General features: G+C 40.9%; 3 protein-coding genes across 4 annotated transcripts in view; 2 read left to right on the plus strand and 1 right to left on the minus strand.

Moving 5' to 3' along the window:
- Positions 1-10,982, minus strand: part of oxct1a (3-oxoacid CoA transferase 1a) — a 37,409-nt gene extending 26,427 nt beyond the window's left edge. Inside the window, exons 1-7 of one of the 2 annotated variants that reach the window (XM_053419924.1) lie at positions 10,639-10,982; positions 9,364-9,472; positions 8,400-8,490; positions 4,957-5,092; positions 4,634-4,783; positions 4,126-4,232; positions 3,735-3,795 (exon numbers count right to left, since the gene is read on the minus strand). In XM_053419924.1, the coding sequence (XP_053275899.1) occupies positions 3,735-3,795; positions 4,126-4,232; positions 4,634-4,783; positions 4,957-5,092; positions 8,400-8,490; positions 9,364-9,472; positions 10,639-10,728 (744 nt within the window). In that variant the 5' untranslated portion in view covers positions 10,729-10,982. Of the gene's footprint in view, positions 1-3,734; positions 3,796-4,125; positions 4,233-4,633; positions 4,784-4,956; positions 5,093-8,399; positions 8,491-9,363; positions 9,473-10,629 lie in introns of both variants that reach the window. The other variant, XM_053419923.1, reaches the window with a different exon arrangement.
- Positions 10,983-11,047: 65 nt separating this feature from the next.
- rimoc1 (rab7a interacting mon1-ccz1 complex subunit 1) lies at positions 11,048-14,921 on the plus strand. Its single transcript, XM_053419926.1, has 6 exons — positions 11,048-11,204; positions 11,855-11,964; positions 12,971-13,117; positions 13,385-13,516; positions 13,635-13,749; positions 13,844-14,921. Exons 1-6 carry the CDS (start codon positions 11,111-11,113, stop codon positions 14,077-14,079), a joined length of 834 nt encoding a protein of 277 aa, XP_053275901.1. The 5' UTR covers positions 11,048-11,110; the 3' UTR covers positions 14,080-14,921.
- A 147-nt stretch (positions 14,922-15,068) lies between these two features.
- fbxo4 (F-box protein 4) lies at positions 15,069-20,006 on the plus strand. Its single transcript, XM_053419925.1, has 7 exons — positions 15,069-15,259; positions 16,305-16,570; positions 16,664-16,884; positions 17,328-17,403; positions 17,512-17,684; positions 17,781-18,007; positions 18,648-20,006. The coding sequence occupies exons 1-7, from the start codon at positions 15,092-15,094 to the stop codon at positions 18,741-18,743; spliced, it is 1,227 nt and encodes a 408-aa protein (XP_053275900.1). The 5' UTR covers positions 15,069-15,091; the 3' UTR covers positions 18,744-20,006.
- Positions 20,007-20,453: the final 447 nt, after the last annotated feature.

Genomic DNA, 20,453 nt, shown 5'->3' on the forward strand with positions numbered 1-20,453 from the left:
AGGGATTTAATGTATACAAATTTTTAGAAACACAGCCAAGTCAGATTGCAGGTTCCAGCACATCCATTAGAGAGGGAATGGGTTGGCTTCATGAAATGTTATTCAAGAGGCTGGATGGGCGTCTTACATGTTAATGAAAGGGACACGGAATAAAAGATTGGAGTTCAAGTTACATAAATGGTGTCTTTAACTTGACGTAGTTCTCTTGACATTGATGCATGTATTGATTGGTTTTGATTAGGTATTTGATGTTGGGGTGAAACGTCATGTTTGACAGCTAAAACTGACTGGCGATTGATTGGTGGAGTATATCGGTGGGATCTTGATACCACAGCTCCACACATCAATCACTACTGCACATAGTCTGGCTCTAAATGATGGAGGCACCTGTATCCGGGATATTTGTGCTTCATTATTTTTACAACGAGAGGAAGCAGAGAAGCGTAGTCCAACTCATTTACCGTCTATGGATATGACATGTAGCACAGGTCGACTGCCAGAATCAAACGGAGAATCTGAGCCCTGATAGTTAAATTACCGACCAAAGGAAATGCTGAACCCTTCTAATATGGATGGTTTTGGCCCAGTTATAACGACTTTCTAAGTTGCTGCCCATTAACTGAAACTATTTTCCAGTTGTGTTGTCAATCACCCACCACAATGCCCTGATATTTTAGCCACTTTGATAAGGGCCTTATTGTCCAGGAGAGAACAATTTGTGCCTACCTGGCTGTGTCAAGGTTACAGAGACAGGAATCTAGTCAAGCGGACAAGCAATTCACTGTGCAACATGATTGTCTAAGACCTCGCTGCACATCAGCCTTGGCTTCCGTGCTGCGCTGCGAGTTGGATGAAAAGGTTGAAAAGCACCTGACCCTGTCTGCTGGTTCCTTTCCTTGCCTGAGCCTGCACCCAAGATAACAGGGTCAATATCGTCAGCGAATCAGCAGATTTATGACCGAGCGTGGGCTGAATCCTAAAGACACATTTGTTTTCATTGACGGTAATAGCTTCGGTATCAGTGATAAAGGATCTTAATGGGTGCTGCTACCCAGGCCTATAACTTTATTGTCACCAGTAAGTAGGCTTGTTATAGATAATATTCATATCTTATCTGCACTGCCATAAAAAAGCATATTCAGACAGCTTTAATTGGTTTAACGGCAATACAAACACACCTACTGAACAGTTGTCCTAATCGAATATAAAATAATTTGATATCTGTTTTACACTTGGAGCCATGTTTATTTATTATTTCATACAAGGCAATTGAAGTGGGTGAAAATGAATGAGAAACATTCGATAATCCTGTTTTATGATATTATTTGTCGAACTGCAGCACCATCTGGCAAAACTGCCCCCCCCCCCCCCCCCCCCCCGATTAGAGCTTTGTAGTTGATATGTGGATGACAAGTTTCTGGATGCACTCTTTGTTAGAACATGACATCAAAAAGCAAAGACATGCAAAATCTTCAAAGACTCAGCTGAAACTGGCACAGTGGTTTGACTGAGTCTAGTTATAGAGCTGGCACGGAGCATCAAATTATATTTAAACTAGAATCGATAGATTCGCCCCAATAGAAGATCATTTGTGAGAACATTTCTTAAGGTCGCACACCTTTGTCTGGCACGCCATTACAAAAGGCTGTGTACTTGTTTTAATTATCCGGGGAAGCAATTGTTTCTGAACCTATGACAGTTTGCAGAGGCTGTTTGTTTTTTAACAACTATTCTCAGAGCATATGAACTTAAATATTTCAGGTGCATTCTGGAAGCTTATGATGTCGCCAGATCTATAGCTTTCTACTTGTTATAGCTTTACTGCGCTCTATATCCCTCTTCCTCATCATTTCTGCCACCCATCCTCAGATATTTGGAGCAGCAATGCCACAAAGACAATCCTAGAAATGCACCCTGGGAAAAATAAACGCTCCTTTATTTGAGTCCAAATGAAACCCGGCTCGTTTCATCCTCCCCCCTCTCAAAAAACTCCTTGAGCACACAATTCAATATTAAATGCAACCAAGGAAGCTTGCTTTTCACAATGCAGCTTTTAAGGCAGAGCTGCATTATAATTTATGTCACTACGATCTACATCACAGGTCCAGCAGACGTCACACAGTCGCATTATGTAGTCGCATCAATGCTGCCACAGTGACTAGTCTCATCCTTGCAACAACAAAAATTCTATTCCACCATAGCGCTGATTCTCCACAATTCATTGATACCCGTCAGTGGCATCATTATCCTTGTTGCCATATATGCAGAGGATTAGACGTGATGCCAAATAGTGGAATTTAGTGGCTCTTTAATTTGGGGCGTGTGCAGAGCGCTGATGTCTTAAAAACCCATTAATACCTGTTCTGCTTACCTCTGTAAAGCAGATTTCAGTGATCACCCGACCATAAATGCAGCAAACAGCTTTACTGTGAGAAAATCTACTGCCATTTGGTCCCAGATATTTCTAATCAACAGAATAAATCTCAGGTCCAGGCACCGAGCTCTGTGGGATTTATGCAAGACCCCTTGGTATTGATTTATTTTCAGACAGCGCCCATGTTCTGTGGTTTTTTCTCACACATGGACACGCATTTGTCTCCCGGCTGCTCTCTGAATCAACTGTGTCTATAAGGGAGGTGTGAAGCTGTTTGTGTGTTGTAGGGCTGAATAGGGAGATGGAGACGGGACACACACACACACACACACACACACACACACACACACAGACACACACACACACACACACACACACACACACACACACACACACACACACACACACACACACACACACACACACACACACACACACACACACACACACACACACACACACACACACACACACACACACCATCATCATCATCATCATCATCATCATCATCATATTTCTGTACTGTCAATTTCCTAGATAGGTGGGTATCCAGACAGACAGAAGGAAAGTGGGTTTGACAGAGAGATAGCCGGCCGGCCCAGTCTATTTTTTTGGCAATACAGATGGAGGATAAGATCCTGAAACTGCAAGTCTATTAATAATACCACAGATCTTAGAGACAGTCAGAGAAATATATACGTTTCCCAATTCAAGGTCATCTTTCAGCCCACAACCTGACAGCACCTGGTTCACCTGTAAGAGGCCAATCCCACATTTTGGCTCCAGATCTAGAGCTCTTGAAATCAGAATAGTCTGTTTTTCCTGATACTGACTTTTGAGGGTGGAGAGATAGGATCTACTTGAAAAGATGACTATGTATTGTTGCTCCACCGGCTTTACAATTTATAGCTGGAAAACTGTATATTTTTGTGCCAGGGCTCAAATTTTAAATGGCTGTTTTCTTCTACGGGCTAAAGTTAAACATTAGTGAAATGTTTTCTTTCAAAAGGTTATTTGTAGCTGTAGCTTGGCTGATACAAAAAAATCATACCAGTATGGTTGCAATAGGCAATGGAACTTAAGAAACTAAGAAGTATTTATATAACAATACATGTACACGTGTTCTCATGGGTCTGATGTTACTGTTGATTTTTATGATTTTTTAGAATTTTGCCTCAAGGTCAAATTTCAGCTATCCGGGCACAGGGACTGCTAGAATCCTAGAACATGAAAGGCTGAATAATGCATGATAACCATTATAAGGCAAGCTAAAAGGTTTTTAGATGATGACTCTGCAGCTGGATGTGTGTGATACAGACAGACATTAAAAGCATCTGATTGTGTTGTTGAAAATGCATACCTCTACTATTGTAGTTTTGGCTGCCTTGCACATGGGTTGATTGAAGTTTCTGGCGGTTTTCCTGACAGAGAAAGCAGATATGATATCAGGACAAGTATGAGATACAGAATTACAACCAAAGGACTTCAAACACTCTCAATGTGATATCGATTTTCTCAGTCAGTATAAGCCAGAGAGTTTACTAGAGAACACTGCTCTCTTGTGGAGAAGTACTTTACTGCAGCTAATATCCATTATTCAAACCCACCTACAGCAGAGTGATGTGCAAACACAACCAAGGTGATAAAGTCTGAAAGGTGAATCCTTTACAAGATAGATAACATCATAACCAAAACACCACATGTACGTTCAGTTCAAAACTCATGAGCTGTATTGAGATTCCAGCAGTCACCTGAAAACTATGTTTCCAGCCCTGTCTGCCTTCCATGCCTTGATCAATGCAAAGTCTCCGGTGATGGCCTTTTCCATGATGTAGTGCCTGTTGTTGAACTCCTTGACCTGTGCACAATGACAACACAGTTTAAGAAGTGAGAAGGACTGAAAATAGTCAGGGCTGAACATGGTAACATGGCCGAAATAGCTGAGTTCATATAGAAAGGAAACCAATAGCACAATATCTCTATGTAACAGTGTGAAGCAATATTTTAAAAACCATTTATAACTTCAGATATTGCTCTCATTATTCAAATGCACTACTTTGAGCTTGCTGCAATACAACCAGTCAAACAAGTTTGAACTTTCCTATAAGAACATACTGTACATAACTAGGCACTTAGATGAGCACATATCATCACATCAACCTCAATATGCCCGATTTCTTTCATCAAACAAACTAACAGACAAAGTTGTCAAAGGTCTGGGAAAATATCAATGGCCATCCAAAGTAAACACACTGTCACCTCTCTCTTCTCACTAGCGATAGCAATGCTGCCATCTTTGTTGTACTTGATGGGAGAGCCTCCCTCTTGGATTAGTGTCCCATAGCCTGTGGCGGTGAAGAAAGCTGGAATACCGGCACCACCAGCCCTGATCCGCTCTGCAAGAGTGCCCTTTGGAGAAAAGGGGTGACACATCAGGAGATGAGTAAAACAGATAAATAAAAAGTGTAAAGTATGATGTTGAATGTTGGACTGTCAAGCCTTGTGGATGTGTTTTCATGACGTGTATCATTTTTCCATATGTGAACAAAATTATGTGTAAGCCTTTGTGTGATTGGACCAACCTGTGGTGTCAGTTCCACTTCCAACTCCCCCGACAGATACTGTCGCTCAAACTCTGCATTCTCTCCAACGTATGAGGAGATCATCCTCTTTATCTGCTTCGTCTGGAGAAGCAGGCCCAGCCCAAAGTTATCCACTCTGATGAAAACATTGACACAATATTAGTGGCTATAGTATTGTTTTATTATACATTATAATAACCGAGACAGAAAGGTGGGTAATCTTACTAGAATTATACTTATTTACCCAGATTTTGCAAGCTGAATGGATATAATAATATTATCTAGGCTGTGTTCTTCAAGCCTCTACTCCATGTTACTTGACAGAGCTTGGGCAGATGTAGTTTTATAGATTTGCGAAGCTGACGCCAAACTCAAGGCTGCTAAGAAACCATCTCAAAGAGTGAAACACTTATAAAATCAATTATTTAGGGGGTTATTGCGCGATTTTTATATTCCCTCTACAGTTTATCAAGCTTAAATTGTCCCTGCTCTTGTGAATATTACTCCTACTCTGTAAAAAGGTTATTGAAGGTTGTGACCAATCAAAGCAGACGAGATGGCTCCTTTTTGATCTCAGACAGTCAAGAATCTATGAAAGAATAATCTTCATAAAACTTTATAAAACACAGTTGCATTAAGGAAAATTATAGCATCTCATGTGGCATTTCCTGTCTGATTACATAACAGCTGATTTCAATATCCATACTACTAACTCATGCTGAAATCTACTAATCAGTTACAAGAGAAAAGTGGATCTTCATAAGGAGAAAGTTCTCCCTCATTTCTAAACCACAAGAAGCTGAGAATCAGCTACTACAGCTTTGTCTTCTTCTGTGATCTCAGGTCAGCTGACAACACACTCTAGGCCATTTTTGCTCAGAACACCAAAAACAGATGAATGTGATAAAACTCATGAGTATGTCATTTGTGTGCCTCTAGGCTAAAACCATGTCAAATTTAAAATAAAATCAGGTGGACAGACTGGTGAACTTCAATGTACAATGAAAAATGACCTTTTCCAGCCAAATGTTAAAAGCTCATGGATCAGAGAGATTTACAGCAGTGATCCTAGACATAAATGTCACCGCCTTTTATATAGAATCTATTCTGTCCGTGTAAAATGCCTCAAGCCGCTGATCAAGCAGTAAGTATTGAGCTACACAGGGCTCTTTCGCAACTAAATAAACTCCTTTTGAGTATTATTAGTCATTGCTGATAAAAAACACAAAAACAATATTTTTTAGGATAATTTCATTCAAATTAAACCAATTTTACAAACCACTCAACTTGAAATCTGAAATATTCCTTCAGAACTTTGTCAAAAAGTTTCAGGACATGCAAATGCAATTAAAGGAACTGCATATATTTGTTAGGCCATATTTAATTTTAAACCGGTTGATGTGTCAGAAAACCTAAGACATGAAGTTCTTTAAGTGCACAGCAACATCGAGGTCTTAACTAAGTACACCCTCCTCCCTCTGCTGAGTTATTTAAAGTGCACATCTTGAGAATTTCCGTGTTCTGCAAAGATATCATTCACCAAAGTTTGTTTTTCTGTTTGCAAAGGACTACTACTGGAGCAGATCTTTACGAACCGGACTCTTCTAACCCTCCTCCCTCCAGAGCCTGACCTATTTAAACAGGACTCAGCTGTTACCAACAAAACAGTGGACACAGTTTGCAGGCCTGGTAACTTTACTAAAGCAAGAAAAATCTATTTTAACAGTCATGTGTTGCTAATCTCTGATCCAAGTAACTCAGTTTTCAAGTCCGCTTGTTGCAACATTAACAAGCTGTATGCCTGTCAGTGAAAACACTTTTGAGGATATGCAATAAACAAAAACATGAAATTTCCACAGGAGAATTTACACGTGTCCTGCCTCCAGGAGGCTCTTCCCAGGCACTACCCCTCCCCTGAATGTTCCAGACAATCTCCTCAGAAACTACACAGAAGAGACAATAAGGCCACTTCCTTCAAGTGGTTACAGTCTTCCACAGAAAGTAATGTCTGCAGAGAGAAAGCATTGATGAGAAATGATTGTTCTGTGGAACTGCCCGATACAAACAAACAATCCGAGTAGCTGTTCCACAAATCGATATCCAACAAACATCAAAGTCCATAGTGAAGCACTAGCTCACTTCACAGGCCTGAGTTTTTACAGGCTATAACAAGCACTGACACAGATATGTATGAATGCAGTGGTACAGACTGAACGCTTGCCCTTTTCCAAGTTGAGTCTCAACTTTATCTAAGGCGGTGTATTGGTCACTCACATTCGTTAATCCCTAGTGTTGGCCTCAGTCAAACAAAAGTAGTAGTAGTATTCAGTTTCTACTCAAAATAGCCCTCATCAATCATAATTAGCCCTCATCAATCATAATTCATATTTCAGTCGATGCGGTTAGGTATAAGTTACTGGCTCAAGTTTCAGTCTTGCTGTGTAAACCACTAAGGAAGTGATTACTGAGTGAGCACATTGGGTTTTAAAAATGGAATAATCATGACAACAGTTTCTAAGTGACAGAAGGAAACATCAACAATAAGCTGAAATCTGTCCAGGAGGATTGTAGTGAAAACCTCCAGTTGTCAGGGTATAAGGGAGGGGGTGGGGGCGTTGATCCCAGCTGGGCTTGGGCAAGAGGCATGCACCCCAGACAGGTCACAGCCTATCACAGGGCAGACAAACAACCAGAGTCACCAGATAACTTGGCCCACATGTCTTTGGACTGTGAAAGGAAGTAAGAGGACCCAGGGAAACTAACACAGACAAAAGGGAGAACACAGGGGAGATAACAGGTAGAACTTGAAAACTCCACACAGAGAGGCCCTCTTGCTGTGAGGAGGCAGTTTGAACCTCTGTTCCACCGAGCCACCCAATGTAAGCTTCAGTTGAGTCTTGCATTTGACTCCAGAGTCCTTTAGTTTGAGATACTACAAATGAAAGTTTGCTATAAAAAGACAGGGGATATTATAAAGGTCATTAATGTCAGTAGCAGCTGAAGGTCATGCGCCAAAAGGTAAACATGTGAGAGTGAGAGTCTACCAGCAGCACACTTGATTGGCCACCACTGAACACACCTTCTGCTCGTGCCTGCAACTCTGATAACGTATCAGAGCTCAGCATCTGGGCCTCACTCCAGGTAAACACCGCTTGTTTGAAGATATGCAACAAGGTCAACAGTACCTCTCCAATTTGAGAAAGTGAAAGACTACCTGGAAAGTACATACCCATTATACTTTTCCTAAAAATGAAAAAACTCAGTGTCTTTGTTCACAAAAGTGGTGATAAATGTGGCATCAAGAATATTCAAGATTGGTTAAAACTGTCACCGGTGATACAGGTGTGAATCCAAACAGAAACAAACTCACCTCTATAAACACAATCATTCCTAAACAGGTTTAAGCACCTGCATTTGTACTAAGCATACATGTGCAAACTTACCCTGCATTGTTGCTGACGGCAGTGAGACCCCTCACACCAGTCTTCAGTATACTGTTGATAAGATTCTCTGGGATGCCACATAATCCAAAACCTGAGTTGAAGCACAGAAAACAAAGTGATGTATAATAAAGACATTTGAAGCGATTTGTGAAGTGTGTCTGTCATGGAGCAGCTGGAACCAGACAAATTTAGCATTGTGTGCAAACACTGAAAAGTTTCCAACTAGGCGAGAACAAAAGCCTGCCGTGACATCTGAATATGATAACGAGCATGTAAAACTAATGCAGCCATTTGGTGAGAAGTTCCAGGGTGTGAAATACAAACAAAAGGAACTAACTTCATTGAACAAACAAATCGTTTAATGTGGGACAAATTGATGTGCCTGTAAACCCACAACACGAAGTCAGTGAGCTCCCAGGCAATGACAAGCTCAGACCTAAGAACAGACGGTTACAAAGACGGACTGACACAAACCTGGAAATCCATCTGCCAGTAACACATCATCACTACCACCTGACGACTCGCCAAAGAGCAACACACGGTTTTAGAGAGGTTAGTGTGATATGTGTTCATCAAGAATGTTGATGAATTAAAACAGACCATAGTTATTCCTCCTTTGTATATAGGGTGTTAATGTTTACATTTCTAATATTACAATGAGCGAGGCCGATTTCTGCTTATCTGTTGCTTCCCCTCAGATAGACGTATGACACAATGACATTTTTTTTTTAACAATGTCACTGTGAACTTGACTATAAATAAGAGCTGTGGAAAATCTGTGGGCTGCATTTGTGCACTGTAATCAAACAGCATGCCAGAGAGCTCAAGCTCACTTGGTTATTAAATGGTCGGTTAACAACACTTTAAACATGTTAACAACTGTAGATATTTGCCAGCATTCTCATTGAGGTGTGTTTGTAACTATTTAAACTTGAGTCAGGTTAATAAGTACAGTGCATCTTACCTCCCACCAGGATTGTAGCTCCACTGGGGATATCTTTGACTGCATCTGTAGGGTCCGAGTAGAACTGTGAACTTCTCTGGCTGGAGGTGGAAAAGTAACAGCCACAGGTCTGTGGAAACCAGAACAAGAGGTGTGTGAAACAGAAGGTGTCTTCATTTATTTTCTTAAAAAGAGCTCCAACAACAACAACATTAACTCAAAATGTAAATTTTCTCAAGTAAAAAAAAGAAGCCATCTGAGGGCAGCCACTATGCCCAGCTTAAACGGTTGATCCAGTTTATTCAGTTGAAGAAGGGCAAGATAAGCAGCGCAAATCCTCCAACAAAAGGAGCAGAGATTTAGGGCAACCCAAAGACAAGAGCCCCAGTCCCAGAGGAAGCTCAGCTCTCAAAAATACAACCTTGTATCAATAGAAATCATTGAAGACGTGTACCTGTGGTGCTTACTGCATTTGAAAAAAAGATGAGATACTTTGAAGTGTTTATCACAACCATTACCTTTATATTGCCAATTATTATAAATCTGTCTGATGGCTTTATCATGAGAAACGTTCTCAAAACAATGACATACCAACTCAAAATAAACTTATTGTCTAAAGATAATGACTGAGGCTACTGTGTCAGAATAATAATTTGTATCTCAAAACAATGATTAACTCAAAATGGTTACTCACTCACTAAACAATGCCTTCATATCTAAGGATAATTACTTTCTAACTTAAAATATGTACTTGGTATCTCAAAATGATGAGTTAGTGCCTCATCGTTCCAAAGTATTATCTCGTCATGATTTATCCCACCAATTTCGACTTTGTATCTAATAATCATGATTGATACATTTTATATCATATCGTAACTTTGTGAATCACTATCTCATATTTTCGACTTTCTAATCTAATAATTTTGATTTAGCATTCAACATGATTTCTTTCACTGCTAGGAATATGTGGGTTTAATGATCATGACTCGGAGTTGTGGTTGTGCTGCGGGATGTGTCAGTGTCGCTGCGTGTTAAAGGACACGCAGGGATATTAAGAGCTAGAGGTCAGTTCACCCACATCACCGGAAAGTTAACTTCGGTCAAACTGAAAGACACCGTGGAGACTCGTGAACCAGCAGCCAGGGTTCACTTCATTCTTCGGACAGAATAAAGCCTCAAATTACATCATGATCTTTTTTTTTAAATATTTTCTCCAGGAGTTTGCAATAACCTCACTTGAGCCCCGGGCTGTGTTTCCCTGCAGCCCGCCGCCATGTGGATACTGACCTTGCTCACCTGCTGGTCGTTATGTTTGCTTCTGCTGGGACCTGAGATGTTTCTGAGGAAAAGACGCTCCGCTCTGCACACAACTCTGAGGGCCGCCATGTTTGAGAGCTTCACCCGGAGGAGGAGGGTGAAGAGGAGGAGGGTGATGATGATGATGAAGGGGGAGAGGGGGGGCGGTGAGCGGATGATACGAGCATACGAGCGTCAAAAGTCAGAACATCAGCTGCCGTGCTAACGACGAGCTAACTCATGCTAGCGTGACTATAACCCGTTCACCTCCGAGCGTGGGTTGACTTTCTTAAACCTCAAAGTTACCCACGGACGGTTTCACGGTTTGTATCGCTGCGCGCGCAAGCTCACGCTCGAGCCCCGCGCCGCGGCCCTGGAAACGCGCGTCGGTGACATCAACGAGCACGTGAGTAACCCCACCCCCCTCCTCCTCCCCCTGGACCCGTCGCTCACGTGACGCATAGTTTTAGTCATGGCCGACGACTACAGGCGACAGGGTTTCGAGTTGGAGAGAAGGATATTCGAGTTAGACATCAAGTGTTCGAGTCTCAGAGCCGAGAAGCAAGGTACCGACGTGTTGTTGTTGTTATTTTCGCTCTGACCGCCGCGACTCGCGAGTCCGGCCGTGCATTCCTGTTTACTAGCCAACTAGCAGGCGAGCTAACGTTACCTAACGGAGCTCGCAACCATAACAACAGCTGTTGTCTGATGAAATGCTGCACGTCGACGTGTGAACTTCCACTAACAGTTACCTACTCGATGCTCAGGTGTCGACCTAGTGGTGTTTCTTCACGTGCACTCACTAACTGGTGGTTTTATTTTTCATTATACGGTGTTCACGAGTTAACCGCTAGCGCAAGTTCGCTAATGTTAGCTAAAAGGCAATCATTGTTGACAAACGTGTAGCTGGCCACGCACGATGCAGCCCAAAGCGGAACAACCCAGAGCCGGGAGCACATTGTTATAACGGCGGCAGTGTCACGTCTAAATGAACATTGTATGCGTATGTTTGTGTGTTTGTAGTCCACAATTGTTACTACATTGTCACGCTGCATCTGTTGTTGTGACGTTGCAACTTCCGTTTTACAAGCATCAGAGGATGTTCATATTTATATTGAATGTGTAGCCAATTCAAATAGACATCAATCCCACAATAGTGTAGATCGCTTCTGTTTATATTAGTAATGGTTAATGTTGACTTGTCGTTCTTCCACAGATGACGACTATTTACAGAATGCGTCTGCCATACTAGACAAGTTGAAAAGCTATTACAGACAAGGAGGGGAGAGTAGCAACCTGTCCAAGCTGCTTCAGGATTACACACAGGTACCCCATCCTCACATCACACAGCATCAAGTGTCCAGAGCTGCAAACAATGATCATTTTCAATTAACGATTTAGTTTATGATATATCAGAAGATTGGGATGATGGCCGTTTGGATTTCCCTGCAGACAGGGTGATGTTGAAACTCCATAGTGAAAAGGTTGATAATTGAAGAAAGGGGAAATGATTGGAAGTTAATGAGTTAGGCGAATTATAAATTACTGTATATCTTCATATCTTCAAAGTCATGCACTTTGCATTTACCATTGGGGTTGATATTTATTTTGGAAGCTAGTATCACTACTTTGTAAATGTGGGAGTGAGGTTTATGCCCGTGTTGTGAAGGAAGAAAATTATAAAGCTTAAAACAAAAACCTTACAGGTGCCAGGTCCAATGATGGAGTTATTTATTAGTTACAGAACTTGGGATAACATGGTTTTTGTTATGTAAAATAGCATAAACTCTCAATTAGTTAAATGTTTTATATTCATACATTATTGTTTACCAGTTTCTTTTTGAGATATATAATAATAGGTTTGGAGAAAAGTCAACAAATGTGGCTACTACTATCTGGCAGTATAATATGTATTTTCCCTCATTTGATCTTCCTTATTAATTAAGTCATTTATTGAGAAATGGAAGGTAGTGGTTTCTGACATCGAAACAGATTATTGTTGTTTGAAAATATCACCTCAATGGTTAAGTAGCTGTCCACGTTGTTCATTGATATTTGACATTTAAAAGTCTTTTTCATATAATGTAACAGTATCAAAATGGAACGTTATCTAGGAAGTGATTGAATGTTAACATTAACTAACAGGTTATCAAGCATGTTTTATGTTGAAACTAGTTCTGTTTCATATTTTTACACAATGTGCATCTTGAAGTCACACAATAGTATCACGTGATCATTTTGATAACTGCATTTGAGCTTCCCACTCTTTGACGTCAGAGGGAAATGATCACCATTGTTTGCTGTTGTTATATATTTGCTTTTTATCATCTAGGTGATTCTAGACATCACATTTTATGAAGAGAATAAACTGGTGGACCAGGAGTTCCCTGAGGACTGTTCACCATTTAAAATCCAGCAGTTGCTGCAAGATCTGACCGAGCCAGAGGTTTTGGCTGGGAGGCTAGCACCAGCACAAGAGGTTTGCATTTGAGTTTCTCAAAACAATTTTGTTTGGTGATGAGACTGTCATTTTATCAAAACAGTTTTTGACATGAAGTCAACATCACTGTTCAATGAACTGTATAGTTCATTATCTGGGGATATCATGTATAAGGGAATCAAATAAATGAAAACTAAAAGAGAACTTTATGTTCTCTTTGTTTTAGAGTTTCATAAAACACATTTTGATGCATTTACATCTACTTAAGAGTGTGACAGCACTATTCATGCCTGTGGTCCATGACAGGTGCAGTCTGTGTTGGGGCTGGAGCTGTTAGAATGCCTCTATTGGAGACGTGGAGCTCTGCTGTACATGTACTGCCACACCCTTCATCAACGAAAACAGTGGATCAAGAAGAACAAGGATACATTCCTAAAGGTACTATGCTCTGAAAATATATACTTTTACTTTTTTAGTAGCTTAGTATTTAAGTTGTTTTGTGCTGATGTACAGATATTAAGTCTTAATTCTCATCTGGCTGAATGTTTAAATCCAGTGTATTCAGGAAGGTGTGCGGTACCTGATGCGGATGCTGCAGGTGAGAAACTCTGTGAAGATAAATGATGGGGTGGTGCTCCATGACACTGCCACTGCAGGCTTCCTATCTGAAGGTAAATATGTCGCCACTTATCGTCATTTAACAAAAAAACATTCTTGCTGCCCTCCATGTGATCAAACTCGCTGCTTGCTTATATTTCTGGCCAGGCATCTTCTCAGATACACACCTGCTGACAATGATGTACATCGGAGAAATGTGTTTCTGGGCCGTGAAGTACGAGGACTATAGCGCTGACACCATGGATCGGAAAGAAGATCGCCTGCAGTTTCGGGACATTGGCACTCAGATCCTCAACAAATACGTGCTTGCCTGCGAGGGACCTCTGCAAGGCCAGGGTTGGAACACGGAGAACGCCAAGGAAATTCTTAGTATTCTACAGTGAACCACGCTGCTCCTGTGTTGAAGTTGCCCTCAGGCACCGATCTAACTTCAGTATTCAAATGTGTGTCGACCCCAAATAAAAATTGAACCCATCAGGTGGGGTGTAATGTTGTGGAAGGTTAAGGGGAGGCACGAGGAATATGTGAAGAAAGAGTCTTTGGATCAGTGTCTACTGGCAACCTCATCAAATGCCAAACGGCCCGTGGCCAAAGCAGGGGAATGCGAGGTTAGAGAGTCTAAGAGTGGTGGTGTAAAAGTGGCAGGTGCTGCAGAGGAGGCTGAGGAATATTTAGTTTTGCCCTGTCCTGCTGAAAAAGCAGTTATCATCCTGATTACAGACTGTTGACTGGGGGCACTTACTTTGCTCTAAGAATGTGTTATAATAATATTAATATAAAAAAGGTTATTAATAAAATTGACCTTTTTTTTATTTCTTTTTTTTAAGATTGTTACAAGTTTAAGGATAATCCAGCTGGAGATGAGACATTGCACAGTAACATTTTATTTATTGTTTTGTTTCCATTTTGTTATGCTTTTAATATATTATAATTGCATATACATAATTGTGTGTGTGTGTGTAAAAACGCACACACAAGAGTTAAAGAGAGGTGTTAAGAGACAGATGACGTATTCATGACCATTTGAGGTGTGTTCAGATTTGTTCATACCAGCTTTGTAATGCACCACTTGTATTCCCATCTATTGCAAGTTTTTGTTTTTCTGCCACTTGAGTAACTTTGATAGTATAACTATTAGTAGAGATTCTGTGTTGTTTGGACGAAAAATCATTTTCTGTTTTCTATGTCCCCGTTGACAATAAACACGCCCGTTTTAAGAAATAAATTGTTTTGCAACTATTCAAAAGTTTAGGTTTTTATAAAACTACAGTACCCACAATGCCGTACTGCCGCCAGCAATGAGGAAGCGTGACAGGGGAGAAGGAAACGTCAACAGTGTAGTCGTGTGTTCCGGTCACTGTATTATAGTGTTTGTCTCGTCACACGTTGGGAGACATGGCAGCAAAGATGCAGCGGCTCAGTGAATCTATGGTGATCCGCAGCCTCCGGAGCTTCAGAGACACTTATCTCACAAACAGCGGGGCAGCGGTGAGCGGTGACGGGGCAGCAGGTGGAGATCCGGGGGAGGAAGAGGAACACCCGGGGCTGTTGGACAGTTTACCGGTGAGACAAATCAAACCTTGAACTATCCGTAAATACCTGTCTGTGTATAAACGTGTCATTAGTCAAGGTGGGACTGAACTGAACGTTTGTAAAAGTTCCACTCTTTACTTTGCATAAAGTTCATACGATCTAAAGCCAATCAAGGTTACACTGTTGTGTTTTTTTGAAAAACTTTATTTGAGACTCGTACTAACAATACGAATTATACTTAAACAGATGCATATATGAGTTCATTAGAGACATGGAAACCTCTTTGTTAATAAAGCCAGGGATTGACATAAAAAACTGAATAATAAACACAATGTAACTGAAGTGAAAATTGTGTTACCATACATTTAAATCTGGAGCAGAATTTTACTTTCTGACAGCTTTCATTTGTTCAAGATATGTAAGCAATATTGAGTCCAATTTCTTTACATTTACATTTGTGGATGTGATATTTAGGAAGAGACATAATTAGATTAATTAGAAAGTAGTCTTCTATTTTTTGCTCGACTTTTTTTTATGACCAGTAAAACTACAAAGTTATCCAAGACAAATCTAGGCTACAAATATCTGGAAGTATGTATACTATCCTTAAAATGGATGGAATCAAGTTTAAGTTGTGCAGGAGGTGAATCGCCCTAGAGGTGAAAATAAACTTTTTTTCCTCCACTGTTTTCAAGAACAGATCAAGTGAAGGTTGTAGCCTTCTTCTTACATCCACTACATCATTTACTACAACATCATTACATAAAAAGTATCTGATGGTTTGTACTTACAGATTCTGATATTAAATAAAACTGAAGCTAATGAAATACCACATATATAAATAGATAGATAGATAGATAGATATGGTTTTGTGACTATATATTATATGTTATCATAATAACCAATGTCCTTTTGTTGATTGTCTCCTCTGTCTCCATGAAAGAATTTTCTAATAAGCCCTTAACCAAAAGAAAACACAGCATCAGACTTATCAATATAAGGAATCACATGTTAAGGACTTCAAGCTATAGAAACAATAGTAGTTGATGTATCCTGATTCCTGACCTCCCTTAAGGTGGACCTGCAGTTCCTCATCATGACCCTCCTGTCTCCTGCGGACATCTGCCGACTGGGAGCCACCAGTGGCTACTGGAGGGACCTGGTTAGAGATCAAATACTCTGGAGGTATTTCCTGCTCAGGGACATGCCATACTGGTCCTCCATTGATCATTTGACGATGCCCCAGCTTGAGATGTTGAATGCACCGGTAATCAATGAAGACGAAAGCCTGGTTGAAGGAGAGGACAAAGGGATGGAATCAAAATGTGACTACATGTCAGAGTAGGTATCTTTGTGTGCTTTCCAATGTCGAGTTCAGTTGGATTCTACAGTATTACCAGCAGTAACAGTATGGTCTGTATCTGCCTGTAACAGATACCTGAGAGCCTGTCCATCCTGCAGACACCAATGGCTTCCCTCACGGCCAGCGTACGAGCGTTTGACCTCATTTCTTCAGTCTCTGGTGCCCTCGTCTGAGCCGCGTTATGCCATGTTTGGCCCCGGCATGGAGCAGCTGGATGTTTCTTTAGTCACGCGGCTCATGCTCGCCCCAGATGTGCTTCCTGTGTCGGGCACACCGCACAGACAGATTAACGGTGAGATACCTGGGACCGCTGCTGTCACTGGAATTTGATTGTGACATTCTGAAGTAATACATCCTCCAAGGCTAATGTCCTATCTGTCCATGTTGAAGAAAGTGGGGAAATAAATGCTCCATTGAAATAGCTTGAGTTGATTTTTTAGTAATCCTGCTAACTAACAAACTCAGTGGACAGTTACCTCTGCCAAAGCTTAACAACCCCTTTATGAAAGCACCTGTGAAGTCACTAGATCTTGATTTTTATTCATAAATCATCTTTCGTGACCCATAATGCATCTTTCTTTTAAAATTTGCGGTTATTGTTTATTGGTTTATCTTGCTTGTTGTAGGTTTATTTGCCTACCGCTAGGTGGCAGTATTGGCCCAGGATTCTTACAAATATACTTCAGCCAAGATACCCCGAGTATGCAACTAAGCACCCACCTTTTTTTATCCCAGGGATCGGCTCAGGGATCAGTTACATGTTCAACAACCAACACAGATTTAATATCCTCACTCTGTACTCAACCAATAGGTAAGAACTCAGTATCTTGTGTTACCACATGAGTTGTTTTGTTTGTTATTAGTTTTCTGCACGTTGTGGTGTTTATTTTATGGTCACAGAAACTGTATCTGTTTGCAGGGCAGAGAGGGAACGAGCCAGAGTGCAGCAGCAGAGCATCAGTAATAAACTTTTTACCATCGATGGAACAGATGAGTCAGGTTGCCCCATGTACAGCCCCTCCCCTCAGGTCCAGCAAGTGTGCCAGGCGGTGGATGGGTTCATCTATGTTGCCAACGCAGAGCCAGGGAGAGGTGAGATGATGATGCATTCCTATTTGGAGCTTCTGCATGTTGGCTGTTGAATCACGAGTGTGGAACATTTGCATGAGCGCCCTTGTTTTTAAACAGACGGGTGGAGTTCTGAGGTGGCTCAGATCCAGGCTGTACTGAGCCCAGCCAGGGGCTCCACATCCAGGCCTTTGCTGGTGCTCTCCTGTGTCTCCAGAGAAGACCCGGAAGCGTTTGGCGCCACCAGCCAGCGGAGTAGTGCACACAGGAACACGGCCAGGCGTCGAACTCCCTGTGTGGAGATGGCAAAAAGACTCAGCCTACATCAAGTGGCCAACCCCTGGATGGTAACTGTTTGATTTTGGGTTATTTGAAAGGCTTCTATTTCCTTAACTGTAAATGTATCACACCAGACAAGAGGTAGGACGAGAACAGGTGTAAACATTAAAATGAATGATGGCTGAATTCCATTTTGCTGCTCTCAGGGTTCTTGTACTGTTCATGCTTGCTCACTGCCACATGCTCATGTCTTCCTGAGACTCTTCAACTGAATTAAACCACCAATTTTTTTACACCAAAATTAGAGGATATATGCAGGTAATCCCACTGAAAATGGGATTGTGACTCATTTCCCCCTCTCCAGTTTTTTTTTTTGGTGCGTCATGTTCAAAGTCATAAGTGCAACGAAAACAGAAACTCTCTCACCTCGCTGTCTTGCCAAATTAGCATGTGCACCCATGTGTCTCGTTTCCATCACTGCCAACCGAGCCCAGAGCCGATAAAAACCTGAGTCTTTTGACCGGGGAGTGAATGCCGTCTGTACCCGGTCCTATTTCAGACAAAAGCCAGATGTTAGTAGGTGTTTTGTTTTCTCTGTGCCGGTGGAATATGGGGCTGTACTGTTTACATGTCCCATTGTCTGCTGTGAATAACAGGCCTTTATGAGGAGAATTGAACCCCCTGCTTGTATTTCTCTGTGATGATCAGGTGCAGGATACAGTGGCAGAATCCCTGTCAGGGCTTCTGGATGGCATTTCCTGGCTGCTGAGATGTTCTGGAGTCAAACTCTCTGATAGTAGCTAGTTCGCTCAACTCCAGTGGCATCCAGATGGATTAATAACACAGACCTGACGGCTGCATTATCCCGAATCCAAGACAAACTGCGGCAGTTCCTGAGAAATGTGCAGCACATGTACGCTGAGTGTCTCAGGGCTGGAGCGCTGCCCGTGGAGTCTAATGAATTGGTTGAGCAACAGAAGAGACTGACTGTTATTCATCTGGATGACCTGACAGAGACTCTGTTTTTCATAATAGTAATAATAAACTTAATTTATATAGCACAAAACAACCACTACAAAGTGCTTCACAAACAAGAACAAGCAAAGGAACAAGAAAGACAGAAGGGAACAATTACAGCCGGCACACAAAGCGGTTTGATGTAATGGCAAAATAATGGAGAGAATGAGAGACATGGGAGAAACAGATAAAATACATAACAGAAAAATTATTGAGTAAAAAGCTTGAAGTGAAAACAATAATTTTACAAAGTAGATATAATATTTTGATGAAGTAGAAATAATACTTGGAGGTAGAGTTGCAAAGAAAGGCAGTGCAGCTTCCTGCCTATAGGTTCTCCTGGTAGGTGCGGGTATAAATATAAATTACAGTAAGGTAGAAAATGAAAGTGACTCCACAAACTGGTTTGTTCAACATTGTGTTCTGTGGAGCAGGAAGTGACAGAAGCGTTCGATGTTTTGAATGAAAGAACACGATAGGTTTAAGGTTTATTTAATGTTTTATTTGAAAAGAGACAATCTACATAAATCATGATTAATCCAAATGTAGATTTACCAGCTTTAGCTGAAAGAACAATTTTTATCAGCGATTCTTTTGCCGGATTGTTAATCGTCATCCTGCATTGATAAAAAAAAGGTGTAAACTCAGTTGTAGAAGAAGGAAATGAAAATAAAACAAGCTCGTAAAAACTCGGTTTTTTTACAACTCCTCAGGTGTTTAATTTATGAAAGTGGGCACATTCTTTGGCGTGACATTATTCAATACTCATGATTTAAGTACTTTAAAGCATGGAAATATTTTGTTATTAGTAATATTTATTCTCATTTCTTTCTTTATTTGAATTGAGCGTGTGCCAATAACCCTCCAGCTTGTATAATTTCATACAAAACCCACATTCTTTTGATCAATGATTTATTCTGACATACAACGATGTGGCTTTTACTTAAATAAAAGCAACTTAATCAATTGGAATTTTTGTGTGTGTTGCAGAATTGCTTTTTTCTACCATATTTTCAAAATAAAAGTTCCTTCTAATGGCGTCTAAAACTATTCTATGTATGAGGCATGTTTTCTGTCTTTCCATTCTGGTTTTTTCTTTCTATCTCATGCACATAGTCACAGTTTAAAGAACTTGTGAGCAGTGGAAGCTATTTACTTCCTACTCTGTGAACTGGTTCCCTGTGCTTCCTTGCCTCTGAGGTCACGGCTGGGCTTGTGGGTGTGTGTGCAAGTATGGAAGAATATCCTGATGTGGCCACCAGGGAGCGGTACTCATTTTTGAACGATTCAGTTCTAGATTATTGAAAGTTTGGCCTTTTTAACTGCTTTAGTTTTTTTTTTATCGTTGATTTAATTCCGGAATTCTAGAGTTGTTGAAAGAAGTTTACTGACGGGTTTCCTGGAATACATTAGATTATGTAAATATAAGACATACAGCCAAAGCCAAATCAAACAATGTACTGTGGGAGGATGACACAACTTGCCTCTACATGGAGC

Source organism: Pleuronectes platessa, chromosome 4 (genome assembly GCF_947347685.1).
Source record: "Pleuronectes platessa chromosome 4, fPlePla1.1, whole genome shotgun sequence".
Lineage (NCBI taxonomy): Eukaryota > Metazoa > Chordata > Actinopteri > Pleuronectiformes > Pleuronectidae > Pleuronectes > Pleuronectes platessa.

Bases quoted from the DNA above. Each gene is read 5' to 3' on its own strand.
- rimoc1 (XM_053419926.1), top strand. From the start codon at position 11,111: ATGGCCGACGACTACAGGCGACAGGGTTTCGAGTTGGAGAGAAGGATA. The intron at 11,965-12,970 runs GTACCCCATCCT...TTTATCATCTAG, and splicing joins TGCTTCAGGATTACACACAG to GTGATTCTAGACATCACATT. The intron at 13,118-13,384 runs GTTTGCATTTGA...GGTCCATGACAG, and splicing joins GGCTAGCACCAGCACAAGAG to GTGCAGTCTGTGTTGGGGCT.
- fbxo4 (XM_053419925.1), top strand. From the start codon at position 15,092: ATGGCAGCAAAGATGCAGCGGCTCAGTGAATCTATGGTGATCCGCAGC. The intron at 16,571-16,663 runs GTAGGTATCTTT...TGCCTGTAACAG, and splicing joins AAATGTGACTACATGTCAGA to ATACCTGAGAGCCTGTCCAT. The intron at 17,685-17,780 runs GTGAGATGATGA...GTTTTTAAACAG, and splicing joins CAACGCAGAGCCAGGGAGAG to ACGGGTGGAGTTCTGAGGTG.